This window comes from Polyodon spathula, chromosome 3 (genome assembly GCF_017654505.1).
Source record: "Polyodon spathula isolate WHYD16114869_AA chromosome 3, ASM1765450v1, whole genome shotgun sequence".
Classification (NCBI taxonomy): Eukaryota; Metazoa; Chordata; class Actinopteri; order Acipenseriformes; family Polyodontidae; genus Polyodon; species Polyodon spathula.
This window is the reverse complement of record NC_054536.1, coordinates 80760183-80783136: the sequence shown is the minus strand read 5'-3', so window position 1 is coordinate 80783136 and position 22954 is coordinate 80760183. Positions and strand designations below refer to the sequence as shown.

The following is a 22954-nucleotide window of genomic DNA, read 5'->3' as shown; positions in this document are numbered from 1 at the left end:
AAAAAACCCTGCATGACAGAGTTTTTTTTAAGATTTAGTAGCACATCTGCATATTCACAATCTCCCTATTTATAGAGGGTATACAATTTCTTTGGATGAATCAAAAACAATCCAAAATAACAGTTGGTTTGCATTTGACTATAAGTCGGGGGGTTTAGGAAATTACAATAATCCAATATGGCTGTGTAATACAAATAGCAAAATAACAAATATACCTAAGTGTAATAATTACACTTCTAGACAAGCTCTCAGTGTGTACTACATTAAATTAACATGCGGATAAGTAATTATATAAAATTGTACCATATCTGTTGTTAATAAAAACAGTTAGAAAAGCCAGACTATGTTTGCAGTATTGTGAGATACTAGCATTCGTACAGTAGGTGCAGGGATGCTTAATAAAAGGAATCAAGCTTTAACAATATCTTAATATAACATGTATTTGTCTGAAATATTTCATGATATGGCTACATTTCTAAGGAATACATTTTACACACAAGTACAGCAGCAGAACCAAATGATACCTGCTGTATATTGTCAACTCTGTTTTTATAATTATTCTGTTTTCAATAATAATACTTGTAATTTGGGGGTGCTAAATAATACTTTTTATGTTTATGTTGTTTTTGTCAGGAGCCCACAAATAAATGAGGTCCTTAAAACTTCCAGCTGGTGTGGTAGCTCAAATGTTTAGTTTCCCAGCAATTTAAAAACCTAAACATTACCTGAGCAGAAACTATCCCAAAAGGCATACATACTGTACATATGTTTTGTGAACAAGCTACAGTCTCTCTGTGTTAATTATTTTCTAAATGTTTTGGCAGAAAAGGACTAATAGGATATTTACAACAGACAGACCCAGATAAGAGAACCCTAAATAAAACGAACATATACATTTCCATATTCAGTCCTGTAATTTATTGATTCCAAGCTTTACCAGCAAAACAAAGGCCTTGTATTGACAGAAAGTGAATCCATATTTCATGTGATTGGTACAATAGCTAAAGTTCAGAAAAGCTCATTGGTCTTGTGTGTCATAGAGAACACAGTGGATGAATGCTGGGTAATGATAATCACAAATGCTTTGCTGCAGTAGAGTTAAACAGAGTACAGCACTGAGTCCAGGAAGTAAATATGGTAGATTTCATGCCAACACATTTATTTTTTACAATTATTTTATTTCCCAGCCACACCTCTATTTGTTCATACCTTGGTGTACAGTACAGACAGCATGTGCCACCTAGTATGTGTCACTCACACTTAATTTGCACAGGAGGCACCAAACACCCTGCTCAGTTTATATAAAAAAAACACCAATGCAAATTAGCTGAACGCAGAACACTAAAGGTGGTGGCATTAGCTGGAATGCTTGACTGCTTGACAGGCTTCTGTATTTGACTGATGCAGTATTGATTTTCAAGATATATCATATAGGTAATGAAGTTGTATAATGTCGCAGGTGAAAGAACTACATGCTGAAAAAAAAAAAAAGGTACCACGATTGGCCAACAGGAACACAAAATCATGTCAAGAGTTTTCATGTATCAGTAAAAGACTGCCCAAAGTTTTCAGTCTGTACCATGGTCTACACCTAAGAACTACAGAGACAAATAATAATAATAAAAAAAAACATGCAAGTCAAGATTTAATTATAGATAGGGCTTCTGTTTTTCGGTTTTTGCTAATTTCATTTTTCAGTGCTTATTTTTAGCTATTTTCTAGTTTTATGGAAATCTTTTTTTTTTTCCCCCAGGGCTTTTGCTTTTTATATACTTAAACTCAAAAACACATTTTTACACGAAGGCCTGTTTGTAGGCAGGCATGGTCTATTCAAGTGTTTGGGTGTGGTGTGCTCTGTTATATTGTTATATTGTGTGTTGAATTGTTTTAGATTGTTTTATTATGCTTTTTTTAAATGGGCAAAGGGGTGAAGTCAATGTGAACTGAGTAAAAGTCCAGTCCATGCTGCATTCAGACTTTCTATCTGCGGCCTCTGCTTCTGAAAAAGATTTCCAGAAACAATACAGTTGAGTGTAGTTTGTCACGTGTAACTGGAGGCTGACTTTTCTCCCATCAATAAGATCTCCAGAGGCCAGAACAGATATACTGAGGCTGCTCAGTTTATATCCTTTAGGTCAGAAACTATATGCATTGATTCCACTGCTTGATTTAATCTAACTTCACCACTACTGGCTGGTGGCATGTTTGCAATGCATTTCATCTCTACTGTATTTTTCATATTCAGGTACTGTGGTGAAGGCATTTGTCAAATAAATAAATAAATAATGATCCAAATGATCATTCAGTGATATCTGAAATCAATCTGCAAATATGTGTTTCAAATACTGTTTATTGAAATTAACAAAACATTTAAATATTAACTACAGTATAGGTTTCTTTATCCATATAAACTGTATTTATTTTACAAGCCATATATATCTTGAACAAAAATAAAATAAAATAAAAAACAGGAACACATTATGAAGTATATATCTCAGCTGTGTAAATTTGGTGTTCTGACATGAGGTTGTTTTAGTTGAAAATTCACAGTTACATGAAACAGAACAGAAGAGAATGTACTATGACCACGTTTCCCTTGGAGTAAACATGGATACTTCGTTTTTTCAGAGGCAGGTGACACATACCCTTACCTAATTATATTCAGATTTCTGTTTTGTTCATCCCAAGGCTAAAATGATCTTGCTACAGCATGCACGGAATGCAAACAAAGCTCACATACAGGTCAGCATATAACTTCTTTTTATAAGAACATGACCACTAGAAATTACTTATTAAAACTTATTTTATTGCATTGTTAAAAACAAAAGCAGCACACAAACAGATAGCTGTACACCACAGCATGTTTCAGCAACCTCGTGTCTTCGTCAGGTGGATAGTGTTTGTTATTTAGAAACAACCCCCACTTATATACATCAACTTTCTTAATTAAATGATTATTCAATTAGTAGATTTAATCGCACAAGCTTAAAAAAGTTGTACACATAAATAGCACAAAAAACCCAGTAAACTTCCAATACAATAAATAATCACTTATGCAAACTGAATTAAAAACACTGATTATACATATAAATTATATATATATATATATATATATATATATATATATATATATATATATATATATATATATATCCATATATTAATATGTCCTGTATATATCAGTGTGGTATATACAGGACAGAAGTATCCCATTAAGGGATTCATTAATTGTAACAGTACACATGTAATTTACATACTTAAATGTCCCTGTGGTCTAACTTGTGGGTGAAACAAAACGGCATCTTAAAATTCGTATCGCCGAACACAAAGCTGCGATAAGAAACCAGAATATGGATTATGCAATATCCAGATATTATAAAAATAAGAACCTCAGTTCCACCTCTAGTTTAAAATGCATTGGATTAGAAACAATTGTATTTCCTGAAAGAGGAGGTAACATTATAAATCTATTGTTAAAAAGGGAATTTTGTTTCTCCTTCATCGTGTCTAGTTTGGAGTTTCAAAAACAAAGAAGCAGTGGATACACAGGGGCTTATAGTAATAACTACTACAAAAACCAGCAGCAGCCTGACAAGGGAGAAGATTGTTTTCATGCCGATCCAAGTTTCTACTAACTCTGTTTAGGGGTACACGGACAACAAATATTAAAGAGCCAGTGGCGCGTCTATATCAGTTAAATCAATAACTGCAAGATGTATTTGATATGCTGTTTTCTTGTGTTTCCAGTTCTCCTAAAATAGCTATCAATTATAAAAAAAGCTTTGTGTACCTGTCCATCTCCCCTGAAGACTGGTCGCAATCCTGCCAGAAATCCTGGAATTAACATAAGGGTGCACCTAACAATCTGTAAAATTACCTATTTACTTTCCCTATAGTTGTGTTCAAGTTCAGCAGGTAAAACTAGTCGCTCCTAATTCCCAGACATGGGAAAACAAGAATGCTTAAACACAGGACTTTTTCAGGTAAGGCAAGATTGTTCATAATGAAAAAAAAAGAATACACAGTATGTGCAACAGATTTCTTTATGTTGAAAAAGATATTGCAGAGATACATACACAGGCCAGGAGACAGTCACAGAAATGAGTTTGTTTTAATAACTAGTCTTAACTTCCTCTTTACACTGGTAAATCACAGGGGTAGCAGAGGGCAAGCTGAAATGCCAGTTTTATTAAAAGAAAAAAAAAAGTATCAAAAGTACACACATAAATTTGTGATTGCATAGAGAATGATTTCAACAGTTTAAACTCCAGATGGCAGTTGCCAGCAGGCTTTACACTTGTATGGTGAAAGAGTGCTTGAAAATGAATACTCATGATTGAATTGGTACGGAGACAGTGCCAACGGCTTTGGCACAGTGCCAGTACTACTGTGTAAGCTATACAAAATTAAGGGCTGTGCTTCCTTAAATCACTATGGTAGGGTGTTTCCACAGACAACTTTAACCTATATAAAAGTGACAGAAACATCTATACTGAAATCGTTACCAAATTGAGGCACTTGTGGTTAAGTTTGAGACGTAATGTTAGAACTACATTTTAATGAAATATCTTGACTTGTCTTTAGATAAATGACCTAGCTATTATTCCACTTTAGCCATAATACTCCCATGAAGAAAGGTGTTACAATAACATTAAAACACAAGCACCCAGGGCAATATTTGTCTTACAACAGCCAGGCCCTGTTTTCTGAAAGTAGGGAAAGCATAAGGACTGGACAAGACACTACTGTGGAAAATGTGTTAAATACCAGTGCTTCTATAGAACAGTAACCTTGGTAGGCACCCTGCAATAAGAAAGCTTCAGTAGCACTGACAGTGATTTTTGAAAGCAATAATCACATGTTTCAATGAAGAGCTTGGTCTAAAATATGTAGTGCAGGGATACAGTTACCTAGTTTCCAAGGTAACTGTATCTAAGCATTGTGTTCCGTGTTCCTCTCTTCAGTGTTAAGAAAAACATTAAAATGCAAAATATTAACAACATTGCTATTATTAAGCTAATTAACATATTGATTATGCTTGTGAATACTGTCAACTACAAACAATATAATGTTTTATGTTAATACCACATTCAAATATTTATATTAACTGGGAAGATAAAAAAAAAAAATTCATAACCAAGAGAAGCAACAAATATTCTGAAGTGCTATTGTTTTTCTAGGAAATGCTACCTATTATCAGAAGTTTTGGTATTTGTTTGATTTAAATTGTTGAGTTTGGTGCTTGCTAAAAGGATGAAGGTTATTTTTGTTTCAAGGATGAAGGCCTTTGAATAATTTACAAAACACCATCTTGAGATTTGCTGTCAGCCACCCTTAAAGAAATGTGTCTTGTATCATAACTCTAAAGTTCATACTGTATAATGTAATACTCATGATTTAAACTACATTAAGCAGATTAATGCCCTCTTGCAAGTGTATTTATTTAATTACACAACTATAAGAATAAAGGCTTGGTACTGTTGGCCTATGTATCCAAAATAAAGTGACCTAAATGATTCTGAAGAACCTTCCGAGTGTCCTGGTGAGACAGACAAATGAATTTAAAAGGTTATCCCAACCCAATCCCCAATAGTATGCAAGTTTTACTTTTCCTCCTCTGGAAACAGTGTACTAAGAGATGAATACATCTACTTGGAGCTAATCAGTTAGTACTGACATGGTAATGTTCACAATCACAGTGCAGACATGGTTTGTTTTCTAAACTCTGTTAACTGGGTGGTACTGCTAACTGCTGAATCAAGATGCACCTTTTCTTATATTATGAGCACTTGTAGGGTTTAAAACACAGCACATTACTTTCCCTAGCTTTCTGCTTTGTTGTACATATTTTTTTCAACAATTGTGATTGTTCTGATATTTTTATTAATATCTGCCTAGTTGTCACTATTTCTTTTCCTTTTACATTGGTTTACAGTGTGATTCGAGCAGGGCCGGCGTCAGGTTTTTGTGGGTCCCGGGCAAAGGACCGTCAGTGGGCCCCTCAGTTTTAGCACATTTTCTTTACTGTAGCCTACTTAGTAGCGTGAAAGACTTCACTGAATTGAAGGTTTGTAGCCCCTTTTAAGCAGACCCAGACACAAATATGATTGATTTTTTTTTTTTAATGAAATTATTTATTATTTATAGAAATAAAAGAAATGAAAAGCAAAAAACTTAACTCCGACATGAAGCACTGACTGAACTTTAACCATCGTAACTACACGGATGATTAAGAGGTTTACCAGCAAAGCAAACCTTGTTACACACACAAAAGGCTTCACACAGTCCTTTCTGTTACTGACAGCCTCCTGCCTTCACACTGCCCTCAACCAACTGTTTAAATAACATCATTAGGGTCACTAATTAAAATTTAAAACAATTAAACAGGTAATAATTGAAATTAAATAAATAAACAAACAAACAAACAAACTAATTACACCTGTGACTGTGCAAACACAGCCACACACATTTCTGACAGGGGCAGAAATGAACCCTATCCCTGCCAACCACCAACACATTCTTTTTCCAGGCAGGGACCACCCTGCCACAGTCCACAAGTTAATAGAAAGAACACACACTACAGAACATAATTATTTTAACGCTTACATAGAAAATCTGACAGCGTGCTTACTGATTTTATTTATTTATTTATTTATTGTTTGTTTTGGTATTTTCCATCTGTTTTTGACATCTGTTTGTGTTTCTTTTTATTTGGAGGTTCCAGAGCTTCAGCAAGTTTCATTTTTGATGGTTTAAAACCTTACTGTAAATTGAGAGTTATTACCCTGTACGACCTATTTGGACAAATTAAAATGCTTACTAATTCCATAACTGACAACATTATACTAGTATGATGTTATACAATATGGGAAGTCTGTGAGTCTGTTTTTAAAGTCAATATACTGAACACTGTCATGCCATTTGGGGATGTGAATTATTATCTTCATTACCTGTGGAAGGTGTTTGTTCACCTTCCCTAAAACTGTTACTTTTTGGTAAATATATTCATGTATGTTTTTTTTTGTTTTGTTTTTTTTTGTCTATAAAACAGTTGAACATAACACTTCCTTTTTCCTATTAGTTTAAACATTTCACAACAACTCAAATGTAGGTAACTAATAAAAACATGCATATGACCCTAATGATGTACTTTGAACGATTGCTGAACTGTATGTACCGCCCTTATCGCATACCTGGTGGTCAATGGAGTTTAGTGGAGAAAGTCTGCCTTGCTAAAATACAACAGCAGCATACCAGGGTGCCAAAAACTTGTTAATGATCCATTAGGAAATTCTAAAGGACAACCGAAAACATCAGGGCAACATCCTTGTGACCATCACTCAGACTATAAGGAGCCCGCTCTCCAATACTGCCAACAAGACTCATCAATATATACAGGTAATTAATATGAGCAGGAATTGGATTAGCCAGGGCATCCTTAGCCACCATTGCTATTGGGGGTCGTTTAACTGGTTTAGCAGAAATTGAGATACAGTGCATGATTAACACAAGAGATTGTGATTCAGTTATCCATTAAGGGCTTCTGACTCAAAGTGTGAACTAAAAAAAATAGTGGTAAATATATATATATATATATATATATATATATATATATATATATATATATATATATATATATATATATATATATATACATCACTCGATCCAGCTTGTTCGTTAGCTGGTCAGAGAAGGGCAAAATGACTTCCACTTGATCAAGGGAAACACAATAGTGTGAACAATACTGTACAAAGCTCTACTAATCAAGAGCGCCAGTATAAAAAGGAATCAATGTACAGAATGAAAATCCATATTGTTCTAAAGTTATTCAAGACATCAAACCAGTGAATCCTCCCTTTCAACCACACTGACTGACAAAAAAAACCCCCCATCAAACCCATGAATCCCCCCCTTTCAACCACACTGACTGACAAAAAAAACGTCAGTATAATTAGTTATTAAAAAAAAAAAAAAAGATTCCAACTCAAAGTTTAATAAAATATTAATAAGGTAAATACAGTAGTATTCCTGTCTGAACTAAAGACCTAATTCTGTGATATACACTAAGGCTGACAGATGCTGACAGATTTTCACCTTAAGCAGCCAGCTCAACTTTGAAATTTGGCATTATTTAAACAAACCACCGACTGTGATCATTTCTTTTTATTTGAGGAACTGCTCCTAAGTGTAGTGTAGATAAACATTCAATATTCTAATGCTTAAGAAATCAAAGCTATTAAAGTTATGTCACCATTAGATTCGACAGTAGCAGTCACAGGTAGAAATCTGGGTCGTCTCCTGCGCAAAGACATAGTCAAAACTCATACAATTGCTTGCATTCTGGTAACATAAATACCAACAGGTAAAATGTAATCATCTTCCAAGAACAACTATGGTAGTTGTGTCTGAAATACATAAAAACTACAAGTCAAGCTTGCAGATAGGAAAACGCTTTCAATTAATTTTGTTACTGGTTTTTATTAGATTTTCTAAACAATTATTTATTTACAGTGTTCATGTGTAGCAACGTGATTGATTGGGTCATATTTTCAAAGTATTTCCCAGACTTTAATAAATTCCTATTTTTTGAAAGAGGTAAAGTGTCTGTTAATTTTACAAAAACTACAGCAAAACCGAACAACCAAGTTATATATTTCAAATTCTTTTAGGTACTGTGACAGGATGACGCTAAGTGGTGACGTCAGGCCAGATGCAGGAAGAATAACAGAGCACTGCAGGAATGGTGCAATGGTGCTTGCGCCATTTTCAAATAACAAAAATAAATAAAAGGTTTTAACAAAAAAGACTTGCTCACAGAGCACAAAAATAAACAATGAAACAAAACAAATCTGAAACACAATAATATGATCAGGCTGGGCAATAGCCTTCACTGATTTGCTTTTAGTTTTAGTTTGATTTTTTTCTCTCTCTCCTCGCTCTCCTGTTCTCCACTTCTGAACACCCACCTCGAACATCGAGAGCTGCAGGCTTTTTATACAGGTGACCATCTCCCGATTAGCAATAAATGAATCACTTAATTAATTCGGGAGATGGCCACCTTCTGCAGAAGGTTTTTAATCATTCCTGGCAGAGGACGAGTTTACTAACCTCGTCTCTGCCAGAACACGTTGCAACAAATAAAACAAAACACACAGCGCTTCGCCATCATATATATATATTATATATATATATATATATATATATATATATATATATATATATATAAAACACACGCTGTCATATACAATAAGTACACTAAATAAATACAAAAACAATAACCTGAGTTTTCGCCGTTAAAACAATAACAAATACAATAAATAAATCATAATAAACAAATACAAATACAACCCAGGGGCGGAGGGGGTGACCCTGTTCTAAAAATAACTGTACAGGGCCGCTCACCCTGTTACAGGTACATTACAGTAACAAGACCATGTTCTACTTTTTATAAAGAAATGTATAAAAAAATGGATGAAACGCCTTGAAAATAAGGCCCATACTACCTTTAAGATAAGCTGGCTCTCGTGTTCCATTGAATTGACTGGAAGCAAGTAGTGTCATTTAAAATAAAGTAAAACTGAAAGTGTGAATGGTTAGTTACTAAAAGTAGAACTGATACCTGGTGTAGTGCTGTGGTTTTAGCCTCTTTACCCTCAAATAAATTGATTTTATGGCAGAAAAGTGACCAGTTAAATTGGCCACATCCATGTGAAAGAAGGTCACTCATACATGCAAGCGAGTCAAGAGTAAATGTCTTTCCAGATTATCTTTCTGTTTATTAGTAATACAATAGCAATGCATGACTGGTAATAGAGGTATTTTTTGTCACACAATACCAAATGCACAGCACATCTTATTTTAGTTCACCAAATGGTTCTTGGATGAAGTATAATAGCCCATCATTCATGATCATTTGATTATATAATACATCATCTGGTATATCTGTGGACCTCAAGAGCTGAAATTGATTGTATTTAAATCTATATATTTTAATACATCTATATGCTTTTAAGCAAAATGCTGTAATGCTATTTTTCTATGCTGTGTTTGTTTGCATTTGTTTTTTTGTATTGGGTGATTAAAATGCCTTCTGGTCTCTGAGTCTCACTGCCAACACTACCTGCTCACAGATGGTGTCAGAGGGGGACAGTGGCCCTGGAGACTCAGAGACAGAAGGGCAGCTTTTTGGGGAAAAGAAAGTGACATTTATTTATTTATTACTCCAGACAATAATCTTTATCCACAATATGGAAATTACAAATGAGCACCAAAAAGCTACAAATGAGAGATCAACACCCTATTTTATTCACATAACATTTCCACAAATGCTCATAAGGGCTCTGCAGTGGTTGAGACTACAAAATCTCAACTTAAGAACATAAGAACATAAGAAAGTTTACAAACGAGAGGAGGCCATTCGGCCCATCTTGCTCGTTTGGTTGCGAGTAGCTTATTGATCCCAAAATCTCATCAAGCAGCTTCTTGAAGGATCCCAGGGTGTCAGCTTCAACAACATTACTGGGGAGTTGATTCCAGACCCTCACAATTCTCTGTGTAAAAAAGTGTCTCCTATTTTCTGTTCTGAACTTCTAGAATGCTATCTTAGCATGGTCTCTTCATTTCCAGTCAAACACCAGTGTCAGCAGACCAGTGTCAGCAGATAATTGAGAATGCATATAGTATAGAGTCATAAATAAAACAGGGCACCCAAAGCTCCCTGTCCATGCATTCAATTAAGAAACTGTTGAGTAAGCCCCATTGATACTGTTACAGTTCAGATCAGAAAGTAGTAAAATTACATGTTGGAAAACAAAAAAATAAGTTCTCACTAGTACCATTTCACAGTAACATGAAGAACATTGAAAAACATTTGTTAAGCTGCTGGGTCTTAATATTGTCTTCATAAACAGTATCTTTTATAGCCTTACAGTGCAGTCCCAATGTTTCCAACACAACACAAAAACAATAAGGATGCCACTCTTCTCTCTCGCTTCATTGTGTTGCCACGTCTTCCTCTCTTAAAGGAGTTTTTCAGATGAAGAGCCTGAAAGGAAGACTGGGAACCACAGACAGGAAGGGTTTAAGTCTGATCAAAAGGATTAAAGCATTCATGAAGAATTACACATAAAATAGAAGACATAAAACATGGTATAGAAAAAGAGATGCATAATTCATAATCAGCAGCACAATAAATTATATATGAAAGGTAGTATACAGTAGCGGTGACAAAAGAAAGAAATGAAAGGCATTTGATATTCCTGTACAGATATGGTCTTCCAATGCAGCCAACAAGCCTAAGTAATGTTAATATTTCCCATATATCTGTTACAAACAGTACAAAAATTTCTGGTGTACTGATAAATCCCGGTTCTTTTTAGGAGTGATCGAAAAGATCAAGCTCAGAGGACATTGGACAGTTCAGATAAATATGGCACCCACAAATGTGACTTGCTCAGAGTCACACAACGAGTCAGTGAGTGAGCTGTGATTTGAACCGGATTACAAGCCTGTTTCTTTAACCACTGAACCACATCGCAAGGCACAGAAAGACTCATTTGATTTCCCCACAGAAAAGAGATTGTCTCATTGGTGCCCTGACACCAAAAACAGAGCGGTCGGGCACCATATCAGCATTTTCATAACAAATCGGTAAAGATTCTTAAGTCAAGGTTCTGCCTATATATAAAAAAAAAAAAAAAAAAAAAAAGGACCCGAACAGCCTTCCGGCTCGACTACACCATTGCCTGTACGCAGACACCTTAGAAAGAGCACAACGAGGAAAGGTTTATTTCAACCAAATATATCCAATAAAATAACATACATTTTGGGCTCTGGGGAAGCATGTACTTCAATGGAGATAAGAATCAAAAGGAGTAGGACATATCATATCACAGCTTTATATACATCTGGACTAAACACAGTGTATTAATTCCACTACAGAATGCCAATTCTTTCTAAACGAATAAGCAAGTTGTTAAATTATGTAACAAATTATAAAAAAATAAAAAAGCTGTAAATACCCTAGGGTCATTAAAACAACCAACTGAATTATATCATTTAAGTTGTGTAACATCACCAATTCTATTTTCACATTAGAAAAAAAAAATGACAAACATTTGAGTAAACATTTAGTGAACAATAAACACAGATTTATACAATGGCTCGTTTAAGCCAATATTAAAAAAAAAAAAAAATGAAGATCACAATTTTTCTCAGGATCGCAACATTTTAAACTGCTTTGTCCATACTTAGAAGTGATCTATGCCAAGGTTAATTGATGAAAACATTGAAAACAAATGTGTTGTTAATTAAAAAACATATTTTTTAGCTACCCTAGCTTGTTTTGATGCCAAAACTGGTTCAGAACAGCTGTAAAATAAGGCATTTTAAGGCCACTGCTGTTTGTGCACACTGCTAAAACTGCTGTTATTATTATTATTATTATTATTATTATTATTATTATTATTATTATTATTATTATTATTATTATTCTCCTCCAAGAACAGGGTCTGCAGTGTGACATTGTGTAACACTGTTATTGCCTGAAAGGAATTATGTAACACAAATCATAAAAAAAATATGTTGAATGCGTATAATTAAAATGCTGACAAAATGCAGAAAAAATTACACCTTTTACTGATGATTACAACTTTACAATGTATTTCTTTTTTTTTTTGGAATCGACAATTCTTTTTTCGCCCAAATCTGGAAAGCCCAATTATTTTACTTTAACCCAGTTCACGGCTGCCAGCACCGAGCTGACTTGGGGGGGATGAAGACGGACACAGACGTCCTACAAAATGTGTACCGTCAGCTTTCGGAGGACCACGCAGCTCCAGGTAACTTACTGGCAGGCACCTGGCCAGTCTACAGGGGGTGCTGGTGTGTGGTGAGCTGAGGACACCCTGCCCTCCCCACAGGGTGGTATGCGGCCAATTGTGTGCCGCCCCCTGGGAATTCCCATCCATGGTCAGTAGTGGAATATCCTGGACTTGAACCGGTGACCTCCAGGCTATAGGGCACATCCTGCAGTATTTTCCGACATGCCTACGATGGTCAAGGCCTTCATAAAAATCAAACATTCTGTAACCATGTGGACTAAATTAGTGTTTGAGGAAGGTCCTCTATAAAGAAACGCTATTTAATTGTTTGATTTTTTGAAGAGGGCTTTTCAGTCAATACCCTTATCAATGTTTCATTCCAAGAAGCTATGTATTAAAGACAGTACTATAGTAATAGCATGGCTCTTCTACTGTATGGTGGACTAACCTTGACTGCTCTTAATGCTGGTGCTCTTGCAGCCCTTTGCTATTTGGAGCCCATGACAGCTGAGCTACGACCCAATCAATTGATTGCAGACAATCGCTCCCACAAATAACCCAGGTCAATCAACAGTGCCGAAAGTGCTGTCATTCCCAGACAGCACTCTCATAGACAGCCCAGGAGTTTGTGTAATGGGGGTACAGGCTTCATCAGAAACCCTGTATGGAGGATGGGCACATTCACACTACAAGGCTAACATGCTCTTTCATTCTGGAAAATGAAAACGCCTTGTGTGAGTTCAAGCTATTTAGCAAAGCCGTGTATTACAAATAGAGACTACATTCAGCAAACGGGGAGCCCTAACTGCATGGGCCCTCCAGTTTACTCACATGACTTTCAGGATGAAAGTGAAAAAATAGAAATCCAGTGTGGCCTTACAAATGTGGAAATATCAAACAGCCTAAGTAAACAAATAAATAAACAAACAAATGCGTGTCTATGGGTTTACAGTTCTGACGTGACAATGGTTAGTAAAAGATGTTCTTAAGATTGTAACATTTTTATTGTGCCAATGTTATTTTGGCAGAGCAACAACCACCGACTTTCCCATAACAGATGATCTAGGTCTGATCACCTAGGAAACGGGGTCAAAGCTGAGTTGGTTGTAAACATCAGCAGTGGTAAAGTGTGCCAAACAGTTTACTTCTAGAAACTGTAAATAGTGTATTGAATTACAAAAATGTATTCTAACCATTTCTTTACCGTACAATGCAATATATCTTTCAATCGGTATAAGCCCATACATTTGTTATCTTATACAGCAGTTAAGGCTTCAAATGCAGTAACCTATTAAAAAAAGCAGATCAAAGCTTTTACCTGGCGAAGAACACAAAATACATAGGGTTTTTTTGTGTTGTTTTTTTTTTTTTTTTTTTTTTTTTTTTTTTAAAAATTAGGCCCACCTGTGGTAATCTCCAGTAAAGGCAAACATCCTTTTTATGTGATAAGCTTAATTTTAAGTAACTTTTTTTTTTTTTTTTTTTGTATGGGTGCAGTACATACCTGGTTCCAGATTTAAATGCATTTTTTGTTTGTTAGCCCTGCATACAATGATTTGTGTTTATTATACAGGATATGCATCTCTGGTTCTATTAATACAGCCATGACAAACATTTTATTTGCATTTACACCTCCTCTCCACCCAGCACTCACCTCCCTCTCTGCACTCTGCTAACCCAGACCCCAAAGAGAGGTAATGTATGTGATTATTAATATTTTTCTTTATAACATTTCTAGAATAGAAAAAAAAAGAAGATGGTAAAATTGAAGGGATATGAGTCATAATTTTGACAGAATAATGCAATTTTGACAGAATAAGAAATATAGTTCTTTCATAACAGCCATACACCATTATACATACAAAATTGGCAAACCACTGCCACCTACACAATTCTGAAATAATAATAAAGCACGTCAATGTATTTTCATGGTCTTTTTAAATCTGCGTCAGAAGATGATTCACACATGCGGTTTTCAATGTCACCTGGTCTCACCAGGTCTATTGTACTGGCACTGAAGCAAGCATGAGATGCAATATACTATACAGTATAAATACGGCTAACTAAAAGGCTGTCTTCATAGAGAGCTATTTAAACGGTATAGAATGTATAGGCCCATACGGGGCCTTAGTGACAGCCTCCAATACCACGTCTAGACTCCATTCGGGGAGGACGTCCTTTCTATGGGAACGTAACCGCCGAGCACCTTTATAAAACGGGTTGCCAAAAGATGAGCGCCCAGGGATACTCAGTCTATGGGGATATGGCATCCAGATCCTGCTGCTAGGTACACTTTCAGCGTAGAGGGAGACCTGCCCTGCCCAAATCTTGCAGAAACTGTAAAATAATAGCTATAAGGCAATAAATGGGGTCATGACCTCTGGTCATACACCAATTCTGAAAATGCTTCCACTTATAGGCATACAACAACCTTGTGCAGGAGACCCACAGTTGGAGTCTGCCCGGTTCTGAGTGCCAGGGGGGGGTCTCTCGCCTGACTCAGGAGATCCAGGCTCAGCAGAATCTCCCAGGGCTGGCATTGCAGCAGCTGGCAAAGGTTTAAAAAACAGATTCTCCTGGGCCATCTGGGGGCCACCAGGAGAACTGTCACCTCTTCTCTCCATACTTTCTCCAGAAAAGCCGGGAACAACGGTAATGGCAGGAATGTGTACAAGAGCGATGAACTGCTCAGCAACTCCAGCACATTTATGTGCAGGGATGTTCAACGGCCTGACCAGGACCCGTGGACTCCTCTACCGGTACAGACTGCACTCCAACCTTGAGGCCACAGCTGTTTGTCCACATTGCTGATATTATTATTATTATTATTATTATTATTATTATTATTATTATTATTATTACTATTATTATCCTCAAGAACAGGGCCTGTGGTGTGACATTGTGTTGAATGCATATATTCAAATTCTGATAAAATGCAGAAATAATTACACCTTTTACTGATAATTACAACTTTACAATATTTTTATTTATTTATTCATTTGGAATTGCCAATTCTTTTTTCTCCCCAATCTGGAAAGCCCAATTAATTTCATTTCAACCCAGTTAACCCATCTACGCACTTTGAAATGAATGGCAAAAGTATATATATAAACGGCTAAATTATTAGCAATACATAAACACAGAAACAAAAACCACTCCAAGGTTTATGACTAAATTAGCAGTTTATTGTGTTGGTCAGGATAAATGCGCCACGCTGGATTTTACTACAGCTGGTTATAATGTACATGAGTAACTTTGCATACACATACTTGGCAATCATAAATCAACATAGATAAGCATTCCAGTTCCAAATACATATGTACATCCGTAGCACACTATCAGCAATCCTTGTATAAAACAAGACAACAATTATGATTTTTACAAAACTTTAACCCCTTTTTATACAAGCTTAAAACCATGCTATCCTACCACTTCTGAGGAGTGCGACCTACCTAAACAGCACATGCCTAAATAGCAGCATGCATTTCTCTCTCTACCAAGAATGCACTTTTAATGCACTTTTAATGCACTTTTAATGCACTTTTAATGCACAATTAAATTGTAAAATATAGAATCTGCGATCAACTCAGTTAGTTAATCTGCGATCAATTTAGTTGATAATCGGTCCGATTATTCTGTTAATCGGAACAGCCCTTCATATCTAAATGGTAACAATAATAAAAAAAAAATATGAAGGAAAAATGATATCTTAGCTTACATGACAGGGAGAGTTTTAGCACAGCCTCCTGAACACTGAGTGGGTAAAAGCTCCCATCTAGTTCAGAAATTCTTTTATATTTTTTTTAATGTCAATAGAAAGGTGTGTTTAATAGATTACAATGAGGCTGGAAATGTCTTCTCTGTTGTAGGTTCTAAGAGAAAGACAAGAACCACCTCAAAATACTCAGAAAACATGAGCGTGAGAGTTAAAAAATGTTTTAGCAGCTGTAGCTATAAAAAAAAAAAAAGAAAAAAGAGAAAGACTGGAATTGTACTGTACATCAAAGACTGACAGAAGGGGCCTTTCACAAGAAAGACACATTTAGGTCTAATTTTCTGGTAATGGCAAATCCATATACATTAAACGTTAACATTAAAAAGCCATTAATCCCAGTACAGCATCAAATTACCCTAATCTCTGCTATTTGAATTCCAGAATGCATTTAATTACCATATTGCTATTTCTATTAAAAATTCCTGTAATACACAATACAGTAGTCTCCGGCTAAGAGAACACCCCTCGGGATGCAAGCTAAGTGTTATTATGGCCGAAGTATTCAATAAATAAATATGTATAACTTGTCATGACACACGTGCATCAACATATGAAATGAAATGAATAAGTAAGAGAAAAGCAATAGGCAAGTGTATGTTTATAAACTATAATAAAGTAACAGAAAAACTGACGTTAATAAACTGTCAAACTAAATTAACACAGCACCCCTACACCCATTAAAAAATGTAGCTGCAATATACAAGACATGCACATTATTTAACAGAATGGTGAAGCACCTCACCAGAATGGGAAACACCAAATTGTTCTGTGACTCTTTTTTTTTTTTTTTTAAGTGTTCAAACAATTTCCAGTGTTCTGTAACAAAAGAAACATCAGCGCATTTCGCTGTTTGTTTACATGCCATTTTGTAGAGATGAGGTGCACTTGTGGAAATCAGAATACAAAATGAGTCAATGATCGAAAGATTTAATAAACCAGTCAGTGTGCCTCAAGACACTCGCCATGACAAGTCGCTTTTGAAAAGACTGAATGAATAAACCATTTTAAATTTAAGTTTGATGATGATGAGTTATGAGGTTACAAAACAGTACTGTGTGAGTTGTGAACGAATCGCTATTGGTGCCAAGAAGGTGTTATTTTAAGCGAAGTTCCTGTTCCTTCAGTCAGAACATTTACAATGGGAAACATCTGTTTCACCACAAGGGTGTTCCCTTCGGTGAGGTGTTCCTATACACGGAGACTACTGTATAAGCAAATTTGTATTACTATCCTTGTAAATATCATCGTAGGCTTGTTTGTAGCGGATTATCAGGTTAAAGCAACACCAAGTTGCTCTAAATAATTTTACCTGGTTGTGTATTTCAATGCACCATTAATGATTTAACATATCCTGTGATCACTCTACTGTGAAATTAACAATATTCAGATGTGTTGTACTTTGGAGATTTGTTGTACCCATGCAAGTTTATGAACACCTTGGCACAACAGCACCCTTACAAATACATTATTGTTTTGTTATTAATATGTTTTTTCTACATTTCTTTTCACTCTGATTCAGGTGAAACCAATATTAAAGTCAACGGTAGACATTAATATATATGTGCTGTTAGGGAATTACATCTTACAAACAGAAGCTCTATTTTATTATGTAAATCTGATTAATACAATTATTTGCCATTAGAGAACCAAATTAAATTTGCAATTAGAAGAAAAAAAAAGAACAAAATGTGATTCTAATTTTATTGCACATACTCGTATTGATGAGTTTCACAAAATGGAAAAGTTTTCCTAAAAAGGAAGTTTCCAAAGTCACATTAAACCAATCTAAAGCAATTTCCTACTGTGAAAAAAAAAAAAAAACACACACTGGCTTGACAACAGTTCACTCGATCACTTTGCAGTTTATTGCAGTGTATTTAATGGTAAATCAGGCAGAATTGAAGCAAACTTTCCATCTTCCCTCCCCAAAGGCAACTTACAGAAAGAAAAATGATTTTAACCATATGTAAAGATTACACACACCCATCTTTTATTGCCTTATGAATATTTTCAATCTGGAGGTCTTTTTTTTTAAGTGGGCTAATACGTAGAAAAAGCTACCAGCATACAGTTATCCACCTTTCCATTGTATTCACAGCTAATGTAAAAAAAAAAAAAAATCCCTGTTGATCAGTTTTATACAGTATTAAAATAACATATTAACATTGACAAATGGACCTGAAAGCTTCATCCACTATTTAGTTAAACATAAAAAAACACCTACTTCACATACGCGCCATGTAATGAGGATGTAATGTGATTAAATTCAATCTACTTTGCATTTGTGTGCTGTATTCTGTTTTGTACATCCTATTTTAATTCCATAGTCTGCAGCCTAAAGGCATCTCTTATGTGGGCTGCAGTGTTTACAGCTGAAAGCTATTGTGCAGCATTAACAGGAACTTTACTTTGCCTGCATTCTCTTTCCTTTTTCAGTGTGCATACCCCTGGACCCTGGTGGTTTCCAGATGTGCTTCCTTTTAGGGGTGTATCAATCGACTGAAGTCGAATTCCACAGGACACAATATGGTACGATTCACAATACATGCGATGGTCCTGATGAGTTAACTTTGTCTGATATGTAATAAGACAAAATGATCATTAATAATAAACAAATTTTATCATACCAACTATAATTGTAATTTTTTCTTTATTCAAAAAATATTGTGGACTGCATAAGGCTAAAAAAAGATTTTGATCATGTACCACAGTATCTCCTTCATGATACAGTATATCATGCAAGGAAGTATGATGATTCATAAGGTTGATTAATTCACAGATATACACCTACTAAATACATATAAAACTGAATACAGAGTTGGTCAGTTTCTGAAACTACTGGTGGTAGATGGAAACAGATATGGATACAGCCTCCATGTACCAACAATAACTCATATGCCTGGAATTATTCAAATGTTTTATATGCTTTGTTTTTTCTTTTAAATCAAAACATCAAAATGCACTTGCATATAATTATATGGAAGGTAAAAAAAAAAAATAGAATTACAATTAGAAATGTGTTTGCTTCGATAACCACCTCAAAGGTTAACTACAGCTTGAGATGCAGTTTGTTCTTGACTTACCCCCATAATGGACTGGGATTTCTATTTTCGGCCCTATGACGTAGTGGCCCTCCTCCAGGCTGTGGGCTGTGATGGTAGTCCATTGCCGACACGAATGAAGCAGAATGTAGTCATTGTCTCGCAGCCCTTCTACTGACTCTCCTGTGAAGTAAAATACTTTCTCTTTTTAGTACCGGAAAATTCCAAAATAAATTTTGTTCATGCAGATTTAACAATGCACCACTGGTAACTATTTGCTTATTCTTAAACACACATAAGAAACCATCCTTTAACTCTGAGTGCAGGTCAATCAAGTCAACCACATTTTGTCAATCATGATTATAATTCACAATCACTTAAGTCCAAAGCTACCTCTGCTAATGCTAACCATAAAAAAAAAACTTAGATTGTGTAATGAAATTCTGAAAATGCACTCTTCAGTCCTGAGAAAATAAAAAATAAATCCCCTTTAATGGTTGCAAGTTGCAAGGACAGAGCATTAATTATTTTTCCAAGTCATTAAAAAAAAACTTTTTTGATAATAAAATATAATTGAGTGTATATTCCATAATTCTTGTTAGCCATTTAAAATCAATAAGTGAGACGACGGCATTCAATAGAATGGTAGGATTCAATAGGTGTGGCCCAGATCTCGCTTTTCGGCCTAAAAGGAGATGCCCTCCTTGGAGGTGAGACCTCTGACAGCTCACAGTTCAGCTGAGGCTTTGTGAAGAGACCCACAGAGCCCATGAAAGGAGGTGCAGCTGCGGAGTTGAGGAGGAAAAAAGTTCCACGACAAGCCTTTACAGTAAAAATTCTTTATTTTTGTTACCATAGTGATCGTTATTCTAAAGATATGTACTATATTATTATGAGGGACTTGCAAAAACATTGATATTCTAATGAGAGACAAGAAAATGGATTTTAAAACCTAGGTTATGTTTTAAATAAAAGAGTTAAAGAATAAAAGCAACTTTAATGGCTGGTTTTACAGACCCTAATAATCACTAATTGTGGACAATCTTACCTACATTAACACTAAGCAGTCTATGACTAATGCTAATCTGGGTCTGTGAACCCAGCCATACAAAAGAGAAAGTGACCTAACCTTTAGAGCAACAAACTGCTTTCAATTAAAAGGTTGTAGATAATGTAAAACTGTAGAATTACAACTTTTAATGGCTGTATATCACAGACTTAGTCAAAATCATTCAGTGAAAGAAGGTTCATCTTACTTTTTCACACTTCAGGCTGCACTAAATCCTCAAACTCATGGATCTCTAATAAATGTAGGTACTGCATGATAACAAATGCTATGTTTACAACAAAAATAGAAGTAGCACGTCATGACTGTACAGCTATGGCTAAAGGTTTTGAATCACCTCGAATGTTAGGATTGTGACATAATTAAAAAAAAGGCAGGGGTGTGGATCAGAAAACCAGTAAGTATCTGGTGTGACCACCATTTGCCTCATGCAGCGCAACACATCTCCTTCGCATAGAATTGATCAAGCTGTTGACTGTGGCCTGTGGAATGTTGTCCCACTCCTCTTCAATGGCTGTGCGAAGTTGCTGGATATTGGCGGGAACTGGAACACGCTGTCGTACACGTCGATCCAGAGCATCCCAAACATGCTCAGTGGGTGACATGTCTGGTGAGTATGCAGGCCATGGAAGAACTGGGACATTTTCAGCTTCCAGGAATTGTGTACAGATCCTTGTGATGTGGGGCCGTGCATTATCTTGCTGAAACATGAGGTGATGGCGGCGGATGAATGGCACGACAATGGGCCTCAGAATCTCTTCACGGTATCTCTGTGCATTCAAATTGCCATCAATAAAATGCAATTGTGTTCATAGTCCATAGCTTATGCCTGCCCATACCATAACCCCACTGCCACCACGGGGCACTGTGTTCACAACGTTGACATCAGCAAACCGCTCGCCCACACAGCGCCATACATGCTGTCTGCCATCTGCCCGGTACAGCTGAAACCGGGATTCATCCGTGAAGAGCACACTTCTCCAGCGTGCCAGTGGCCATCGAAGGTGAGCATTTGCCCACAGCAGTCGGTTACGACACTGAACTGCAGTCAGGTCAAGACCCTGGTGAGGACGACGAACACGCAGATGAGCTTCCCCGAGACGGTTTCTGACAGTTTGTGCAGAAATTCTTTGGTTGTGCAAATCCACAGTTTCATCAGCTGTCTGGGTGGCTGGTCTCAGACAATCCAGCAGGTGAAGAAGCTGGATGTGGAGGTCCTGAGCTGGTGTGGTTACTCGTGGTCTGTGGTCGTGAGGCCGGTTGGACGTACTGCCAAATTCTCTAAAACAACGTTGGAGGCGGCTTATGGTAGAGAAATGAACATTCAATTCTCTGGCAACAGCTCTGGTGGACATTCTTGCAGTCAGCATGCCAATTGCACACTCCCTCAAAACTTGAGACATCTGTGGCATTGTGTTGTGTGACAAAACTGGCCTTTTATTGTCCCCAGCACAAGGTGCACCTGTGTAATGATCATGCTGTTTAATCAGCTTCTTGATATGCCACACCTGTCAGGTGGATGGATTATCTTGGCAAAGGAGAAATGCCCATTAACAGGGACGTAAACAGATTTGTGCACAAAATTTGAGAGAAATAAGCTTTTTGTGCATATGGAAAATTTCTGGGATCTTTTATTTCAGCTCATGAGACACTTTACATGTTGCGTTTATATTTTTTGTTCAGCGTATTTAACATCATGAAATTAAATGTACTACAAAATTATTGTCCGTTAAGTACATGTGACCCAACAAAGTGGTATGCAATTCAATATGTTAACGTAAAATGTGTTAATTCTATGAGCCATTGACGATCAGTCTAGGACTTAACAAAAGATCTTCAGGAGAATTAAAGGGGTATCAGTGATGCTACTGTTTGTGCTGGCTTTTAAAACATTGGTTGTTACCACTCCTTAAAAAATAAAAATACTTAAAGTTTGGCTGCATCCTCATCTTTAACATCCAAATCTACTGTACCTTTTCATCTATGTAGGTGCTTAGGGGACTTTTGGCCATAGCGGTACAGCTACTATAATTGAAATATGGGTTAACAACAAACTTTTCAGTTAGGACAATCTTGCGATAAATAACCACCTTTATTATAATACAAAATCTTACAGGTTTCCAAAAACATTGAACCCAAAAACAGTGGTTGAAAAAAAATTAAAAAGTAGAATAAAAACAGTTGAGGCACAGCCTCATCCTTTAGCTTATTACTGTGCTGCCTGCTGAAAAACAAAGAATAAAATATGAGC

The 22954-nt window shown here is 36.0% G+C and overlaps 1 protein-coding gene across 2 annotated transcripts in view; it reads right to left on the bottom strand.

The window, feature by feature from the left end:
• The window catches only part of LOC121313477 (GRB2-associated and regulator of MAPK protein-like), a 62513-nt gene that overhangs the window by 19340 nt on the left and 20219 nt on the right, over positions 1–22954 (bottom strand). The window contains exon 2 of one of the 2 annotated variants that reach the window (XM_041246078.1): positions 19680–19820. The exons of the other annotated variant lie outside the window; for it this stretch is intronic. Coding sequence (XP_041102012.1) covers positions 19680–19820 — 141 coding nt within the window. The remainder of the gene's footprint in view (positions 1–19679; positions 19821–22954) is intronic. 2 annotated transcript variants of the gene reach the window in all.